At 39.0% G+C, this 9146-nt stretch overlaps 1 protein-coding gene across 2 annotated transcripts; it reads right to left on the bottom strand.

The window, feature by feature from the left end:
- Positions 1-616: 616 nt before the first annotated feature.
- On the bottom strand, positions 617-7031 carry LOC118371962 (ras-related GTP-binding protein C-like). 2 transcript variants are annotated; one of them, XM_035757645.2, is made up of 7 exons: positions 6515-7031; positions 6097-6300; positions 5529-5728; positions 4903-5017; positions 4618-4760; positions 3815-3963; positions 617-3568 (listed from the first exon to the last, which is right to left on the bottom strand). In XM_035757645.2, exons 1-7 carry the CDS (start codon positions 6695-6697, stop codon positions 3447-3449), a joined length of 1116 nt encoding a protein of 371 aa, XP_035613538.1. In that variant the 5' UTR covers positions 6698-7031; the 3' UTR covers positions 617-3446. The 2 variants fall into 2 exon arrangements, with proteins under 2 accessions (XP_035613538.1, XP_035613537.1); XM_035757644.2 differs by having other exon boundaries at positions 617-3604; positions 6515-7030.
- Between the last annotated feature and the right edge of the window lie 2115 nt (positions 7032-9146).

The raw sequence follows: 9146 nt of genomic DNA, 5'->3' as shown, positions 1-9146 counted from the left end.
ACCCTAGCCTCGAAACACACGTCTAGCCTCGAAACACACGTCTAGCCTCGAAACACACGTCTAGCCTCGAAACACACGTCTAGCCTCGAAACACACGTCTAGCCTCGAAACACACGTCTAGCCTCGAAACACACGTCTAGCCTCGAAACACACGTCTAGCCAAGAAACACACGTCTAGCCAAAAACACACGTCTAGCCAAGAAACACACGTCTAGCCAAAAAACACACGTCTAGCCAAGAAACACACGTCTAGCCTCGAAACACACGTCTAGCCAAGAAACACACGTCTAGCCAAGAAACACACGTCTAGCCTCGAAACACACGTCTAGCCTCGAAACACACGTCTAGCCTCGAAACACACGTCTAGCCTCGAAACACACGTCTAGCCTCGAAACACACGTCTAGCCTCGAAACACACGTCTAGCCAAGAAACACACGTCTAGCCAAGAAACACACGTCTAGCCAAGAAACACACGTCTAGCCTCAATTTAGGCAAGTGACTTGTTTCAACCTCAGAAGCATTTTTTGTTTTGTTCAAGACAATACATGTACTGTATAGGATCAAAAATGGTAGGTAGACTGGATGTTCAGAACAGTACAGTTATGAGTGACAATATTCAAATGAAAAAATATATTTAATGCTTCACACAATTTCAGATAAAATAGGAGACATTCAAATTTCCCTTCTAATTTAAGTGCTTTAAATGCTTAATTACACTCAATAAAAAAAACATTTATAACCTTATGGCATCTGACAACATATTCGATATGATTCACCTCCCTTTGCACCCAAAAGCAGAACAAAGACCAATGCAAACATTATCTCACAATGGAATCATAGAATCATACCAATTGGTTGTCAAATGAGTAACAAACACTTTCATCATAAAGGTTATATCCCGAATGACACCCTATCCCCTTTATAGTGCACTACTTTTGACCGGGCCCTGGTAAAAAAAAAAAATAGTATACTATAATAGGAAATAGTGTGCCGCTTTGGAGGCATGCTAAGAGTCAGTCACTACAGCACCCTAGAACCAATAAGACTAACATCCTGTACTACTCCATTTGAAACGCTGGTAATTTATTAAGTTATTATAACTTGCACAGTTGGGGTCTAGGGAGACCTCAAGCATTCCCTTTATAGTGCAGTACTTTAGACCAGGGCCCATAGGGAAACCCATAGGGCTCTGGTCAAAAGTAGTTGCCTGACATCCTGAATCGAATTCCGCTGCTCTATCGATCACTCCATACAAGAAATGCTAGTGAATGTGGCCAGAGTGATGAGGATGGGTAGTCAGACTACAAAAGTATTGCACTATGTAGGGACGCAGTCTGAATGATTACCTCTACATACCACAAGGGTTGTTGGTACTCACTACTAAAAACATACTGTAAGTACTGTACTGACCTTTCAGATAGCTTTCCATATCAGAGAGAAATACCTTTATACACACACACACACACACACACACACAAACACACCAGTCATAATTGTGTAATTGAAAGATTAAATTAATTAATACATTATGTAAAAAAAATGTTGGACCCAGGTATTTGTAACACAGAGACCTTTCAGCAAACATTCACACATTTTGTCATTAGTATAGTTCAATATATATGTTTTTATGCAGCACAGGGTACTGACTGGCCCAACAGTAAACTCATTTTATAGTGAATTTGGCTACAAGTTGAAACTGACAACTGCATGAGAGTAGTAGGTACAGTATCATAGTTTACAACCACAAGTACTTTTCGAGGTGGTTTTCTTCCCAGATGGGGGAATGTTATCTTTGAGGAACAAGGCCTAGTTTTTTGCTAGGCTCCAAAACAATCAAATCAACTAAGTTGAAATACATATAGCAATAGTCCCAGATCTATAGTTGTATGCTTACAAATAGACCCCTTTGCACCATAGTAACCAATGTCCAGTGCGATAACACTAACATGTACACTACCAATCAAAAGTTTGGGGTCACTAAGAAATGTCCTTGTTTTTGAAAGAAAAGCAATTTTTTTGGTCCATTAAAATAACATAAAATTGATCAGAAATACAGTGTAGACATTGTTAATGTTGTAAAAGACTATTGTATCTGGAAACGGCTGATGTTTTAAATGGAATATCTACATAGGCGTACAGAGGCCCATTATCAGCAACCATCACTCTTGTGTTCCAAGGGCACGTTGTGTTAGCTAATCCAAGTATACCATGTTAAAAGGCTAATTGATCATTAGTAAACTCTTTAGCAATTATGTTAGCACAGCTGAAAACTGTTGTTCTGGTTAAAGATGCAATAAAACTGTCCTTCTTTCGACTAGTTGAGTATCTGGAGCCTCAGCATTTTGGGTTCGATTACAGGCTCAGAATGGCCAGAAACCAAGAACTTTCTTCTGAAACTCGTCAGTCTATTCTTGTTTTGAGAAGGCTATTCCATGCGAGAAATTACCAAGAAACTGAAGATCTCGTACAACGCTGTGTATTACTCCCTTCACAGAACAGAACTGGCTCTAACCAGAATAGAAAGAGGAGCAGGAAGCTCCGGTTCACAACTGAGCAAGAGGACAAGTACATTAAAGTGTCTAGTTTGAGAAACAGACGCCTCACAAGTCCTCAGTAGCAGCTTCATTAAATAGTACCCGCAAAACACCAGTCTCAATGTCAACAGTGAAGAGGCGACTCCGGGATGCTGGCCTTCTGGACAGAGTTCCTTAGCTAACACAACGTGCCATTGGAACACAGGAGTGATGGTTTCTGATAAATGGGCCTCTGTACGCCTATGTAGATATTCCTTTTTTTTTTTTTTTTTTTTTTTAAATCAGCCGTTTCCAGATACAATAGTATTTTACAACATTAACAATGTCTACATTGTATTTCTGATCCATTTTATGTTATTTTAAATGGCCAAAAAAACGTGTTTTTCTTTCAAAAACAAGGAAATGTCAATTTCTAAGTGACCCCAAACTTTTGAATGGTAGTGATATTTACTGTATGCAGGCTTCCTAATTAATTTGTTTTCCAACATTGCTTCCTGTTGAACCTTGCCTGAAATAAGAGCAGGAAAACACAGATAGTGCCCTGTTTAAATGACTTGTGCTGAGGAAGACCACAATGACGACATTGTCATCTTGATACTCGTAAAACTGTTTGTAGCAAAAATAATCATTATGGTCAAACCCAAAAACATTGAGGTGCTTAAAATAGATGTGCTTGCTGGCTTCAACTCTGTTCAGTGTTTAGTCCATTGCAGCGTTTTTTTTACCCTTTCCAATCCTTGCACAGAACAGCACCCTCCCCCATCCCAAGTGTTATTTTTCAAGATTTTTCCTGCTTTTTCCCCTGTGTCACCTTTGATGGTCCATAGCCTTCCAAGTAAAATAGACAATTACTACTTGTCCATTCTCAGTGGCTAAGGCATTCCAAACCTCTTTGCTTTTCTTACATTCCTCTAAACAGCACTTCCGTTTAATACACCAAGTTTTACGCTGGACAAGCTGTTGTTGGACGAACTTGGCTGTAGTCTGCCCGTCCTCTGTGTCAAGGACCCCACTTCAAACACCTCCTGGATGGCTTTGCGGAAACAATGGAAGTTATAGTCTATTAAACCTGAAAGAAAACATCAGAAAATAAATCACGCTATATGAATTTATTTCAAAAGGAATTGGGCCAGTATCTTCCAGCACTACAAATGAGATCAGCATGGTAGTACAGCGTGTTAAATTTCTTCTAAAGGCTATATGCATGTTGGTCAAATCAACAATAGGCTGCTAACATAAATGGTTCAATCCTATAAATGGTGCCAGACTTTTGTCTTACCTTTCTTTTCAAAGCTCTCCTCTCTAAGGATGCAAACGAGGGCTAGGAACTTGGTGACCTCTTTCAGGTAGAGTATGGTGGTATTGTTGAGCTTAATGATGGCCAAAGACTCTTTATCATATGCACTGCCATTTCCATCTTCCCTCAGGCTGCAATGGAAGAACAAAGCTATTCACTTTTTACAATCCCAAAATAAACTCAAAGCTCTCCACAATAGCTTTTCACAATCACAGCAATCTACGATTCCTTGTTAACTTTTACAATCACAAAAGCATCCTTACCACCCGCTTCAACCGAATACAGTGACAGAGTGATGCGTATTCACTGCACTGTTCATCTCAAATGATTTTCACATAAATCCCAAGCATGTACAATGTAATTGACTGAAGAGACAGTTAAATAGGATGTTCAATACACACATTTTTAAATGGCATGACAGGGATCATCAACTAGATTCAGACGAGGGGTGATTGTTTTCTTGAGCAGATGGTCGGGGGCCGGAACATAATTACAAATGATTTGTAGACTGCATAATAGTTGACTAAAACACAATAATTTGAAACCTTTCTTACATTTGTCTCTCTATTATGCGTGGGAATACTTGGGAAAATATTTCCAAAATTAAAATCACTTGGAGCTGATTTCCTGGTGTTTTTGTAGTCTTATGTCCAACAATGATTTATTATTAGTGTTTATTTATTTGTTATTTTTTTGCTTATAAAACTTGGGAGCCCAAATAAAACCACCTGCGGGACAAATTCAGCCTGCCAGTTGGGGAACCCTGGCATATGATTTTCTCTCACCCATAGATACAAGAGACATCAATGACAACATCGATCATGTCACAACAAAGCTCGTATGACTGCATGTCCACAGGGGAGCTGTCGGTGGCGATGTAAATCTTACTGACCACGTCAAACAGGAAGGCTTTCTCAATCCCAGAATTCTGTCCAAAAATAAAAACACAGGGGGAATTTTGACATTATCGAAAGGACTAAAACATTGCAAAAAATCTGTTGAGATTTGTGTAGAAATACAGAAAAACAGAAAATCAGTTCAAATCAGCTTATGGTCAAAATAATACGTACTGATATGAAAATGTTCACAAGGTTTTCCAATGTTGGTAGCTGAGGAATGAGCTTCTGGACAACTTTACTGAAAGCCTCAAATATAGAGTGGTCATAGATGCTGGTCAAATAAAAGCTGAAACATGGAAAGAGAGGAGAAACGAGAGAATTGAGATCGCAGTTATATTTCCTGTGTTTCTAACAGTTCCTCTCCCAACATGTTAGGTCAAAAACAAGCTGATCCCTCTGAGTAACATTCAGCCACATACCTAACCTACCACCAGTTAAGGACAAAACAGACTGCGCCGACAAATGGTTAAAAGCAAGTGTGTGGCCTTCATATCTCCTCTGACCACAGAATTTCAACTGACATTTACTACTGTTCATTTCCCTAAGATTCTTCATGTTGAATAGCCACAGTTGGTCCAGACCCAGCAGGTGATCTACTGCGCACGGCCGACGTTCATTATGTTGTGTCTTGTCCTTTATACTAAAGGCCGCTACACACGTCATGCAAACAGAACGACGGAGCGCTGTATACAGTCCGTTACAAATTGAGCCACACAAAAGTACATAGAACTACATGTGAAAATGATGCGCTGTTGCTGAGTTTGCATAGTTTGAGTGAAGTGTGTAGGGCCCTTAACCTGAGATGAAGCTTCTCCAGGCTGGCATCTGCCAGGTCATCGTTGGCTCTCTGATGGACGTCTCTTTGGGTTTCTATCTTGTGGTCGTCTGACAGGCCATCAACCTTATGGATAAACACCTCAAAGTTGATCTCTGGGTTGACCCTGTAGGCTCTGGACACTGTGAGATGTAGCCTCCCCAAGGCTTCAACATAATCATCCTGATGAAACCAAGAGAACAAAGGCATAAGTAGAGCAGACACAGTGCATCAGCCTATTTTTTTTTTTAAATAAATAAAGATCAGTGGAACTGTAGGCTGTACAGTCAGTCTCCCAGGACTGCTGTAGAAAAGAAGAGCCTTCTCAATGTTTGCCATGGGTAGTGGGCAATTGCATGGTTACAGAATTATGCTGAGACTAACAAACCAAACTGTGCATCTGCAGTTTTCTAAGTAGTCATTGGAGTAGTATGGTTTGTTCATCTTTGAAATCAATGGTTTTTGTTTGGCATACATTTTAAAGCATAATTAAAGTGTGTTACCTTGGAATTGCCCTAGTACGATGTCTAACATTCCTCTAGTATTCTCACCTGAGCATCAATGACGAATATTAAAGCCCCCGTGCCCCTGAAGATCATCTCATAGTCAAAGGTAGGGTCAAAGAAGTCCACCTGACCAGGGAAGTCCCAGATTTGAAAATTGACGAAAGAGCTGCTGGAGATGTCATCCTTGTAGATTTTGTTGGTGCTCTCCAAGAACAGCGTCTCGTTGGGCGACATCTTGTGGAATACAACCTGGATATTGCACAATAGATGTTTAAATTAGACAAATACAATCAGTGTACATTACTACTTGACTAACTAGCTCAACAACAATCAACAACTTGAGTAGTGTACTATGCATAAACACTATGGTGCATACACATTATAAACATTGTAGTGATGCACAGAAGAACTGACCAGCAGCAACTTATTGGAGAACTAAACTAACAGAAGTATAGCAACACACCTTTTGAATAGATGACTTTCCACTTCTCCGCAATCCCATCAGCAGGATCCTTGGTTTACTGTCACCTGACGTGCTCTCCTCCTCGATATCTGGTTCCTCTACTCCGTAGCCAAAATCCTTTGGGAAAGAGTCCACAACACCATAATTCCGAGCCAATGCAGGCTCCTCGTACTGAATCGACATTTTACCTCAACTCCACCAAACAAATCAACGTTAGCGATTGTTAAATCTACTGGTCAAATCCAACCCTGTTTGGAGATAGCTAGGCTAGTTACTGCTAACGCTAACTACTCAGATAGATTGCTAGCTACTGGTTTTGCTTGGTTGTTCACAACCTCGTCGTGATTTGAAAATAGACGATAGGTAGTGCTGTTATAGGGTGTATTCACTACGAACTAAATACCAGCATTTTAGTATCAAACAACATTATTGTATACTATACTTCCGCTACCCAACACCCCCGGGTTTAGCTTATCAACTTGCCAATTTTGTCTCACTTCCGCCATAACCTGTATTTCCCGCCCCCTTAATCTCATTGGTTCTCCCGACTAAAACGTTAATCATAGCCCAAAACGTGTACATCTACGCACAGCAGTGTTAGAACATTGGCCCGTTGTCTTTCCCACTTCTCGAATTTTCAGCGCAGCTCAAGCAATTTCTCCAACCGTCAACACATTCAGATGAATAGAGGACGCGTATCGGGACACGCGTTGGTTGGGAATTTAGTTTTTGTTGGGGGGGCCAAGGGCTGTTCTTTTCACGAAGCAACACTGAGTGCCTGGATACAGCCCTTAGCCGTGGTATATTGGCCATATACCACAAACCCCAGAGGTGGTGCCTTATTACTATTATAAATGGGTTACCAACTTAATTTGAGCAGTACAAATGAATGTTTTGTCATACCTGTGGTCTGATATAGCAAGGCTGTCAGCCAATCAGGGCTTGAACCACCCCGTTTATAAATTTGTTTATACAAGGGGTGGATCTAATCCTGAATGCTGATTGGTTAAAAGCCAATTCCATTTCTTTTAGACTAACATTTCATTTTCAACAGAGGAGATTTGAATAAAACCTTGCTGTCAGGACACTGTTGTTCAGAGGAGCAAGAACGTTGCCAGCCAGTATGGCAATCCAACAATTAGAACTATCGAAGTTATTGGAAACTCAATAGTAGACTGTTGGAAGATGCTACTTTCAAGATCATTGCCTAAGATATTATACAACAAAATTTGAAGAAAGCCCAACCATTTAAGTCTTATGGGAAATATTGGGAATCAATGAAGTATAAAAAAAGACAAACAGCCATGAAGAGAGGTAAAGAAATTGTTGAACTTAAAAGACTGAGGTAAAATAAACTTAAGGAAATACTTTTTCTAATCTCTATGGAGGACCTTGATGAAGAAGGAAAGGGTCAGTTATTATCTTTACAACTAGAAATGGACCAATGTATGAAGAGAGAGCAACAGTGGCATTTGTAAGATCAAGAAGGAGAGGGTTGGAGGAAGGTAAAAATACACAAAATAATTTTACAATTTAGTGAGAAAATCTGAATTTACCTCAATTCATGAGTTTAATATAGATGACAAAGAAAATGAAAACCCCAAAGATATTTCAAAATATGTTTCAGAATTCTATGGTAATCTTTACACCAGTAATGCCTGTCCTACTAGTGACATATCTTCCTTTCTAGATAAAGACTTCCAAAAGTCTTGTGATTAATTAATTTATATGAATGAAATGTTAAAAAATTATCAGCAAGGTAAAAGAGAACAAATCACCAGGGAATGATGGCCTTTTTTTGTGAATTCTATAAATATTTTCAGGAGGATATTGCTGAATTTATATTTAATGTTTTAAGGAGGCAATTGATTTAGGGGTCCTGCCTGTTTCTGCAACACAAGGCCTCATTTCTGTTATCCCCAAACCAAACAAAGATCCTATGATGTTAGAAAATCGGAGACCAATCACATTCATGAACAATAATGGAAAGCTACTTGCATGCATCTTTGTAGAAAGACTTATTAAAGGTCTTGACAAAATCATTGATGATACCCAGTCTGGTTTTATGAAGGGGAGACATATATGTAATAATATTCGACTAGTATTGGACTTGATAGACTACAATGAGCACATTATGGAAGCTAGCTGTATTTTATTTGTAGACTTTTACAAGGCTTTGATACAGTAGAACATTATTTTATTTTTGAGACTTTGGTTTTGGTCAATATTTTCAAAGTGTAATTAAGACACTTCACAATAATAGCAATGCTCTGTTAAATTATCCCATGGAACTTCAAAGAGATTCGACATTAGAAGCGGAATTTAACAAGGATGCCCAATTTCTCCTTTCTTATTTTTATTGGTCACACAAGTTATGGCACTTTATATCTATACAGATAGATTTAGGGGTATTCAGATACAAGATAAAGAGATCAAATGTTCATTATTGTCTGATGACACCACCATTTTAAAAAAAAGATTATAATGAAGCCAGGAAAGCTATTGAGTGTATTAATGTCTTCTCACATGTATCTGGTTTATCTCTGAATATTAGGGAATGTGAATTATTTGTGTTGAAAAGATGTGACTTAAACTCAGTATGTAATATCCCTGTAAAAGATGTGGTCACATA

Source organism: Oncorhynchus keta, chromosome 19, assembly GCF_023373465.1.
Source record: "Oncorhynchus keta strain PuntledgeMale-10-30-2019 chromosome 19, Oket_V2, whole genome shotgun sequence".
Classification (NCBI taxonomy): domain Eukaryota; kingdom Metazoa; phylum Chordata; class Actinopteri; order Salmoniformes; family Salmonidae; genus Oncorhynchus; species Oncorhynchus keta.
This window is presented reverse-complemented; position numbering and strand designations above follow the sequence as displayed.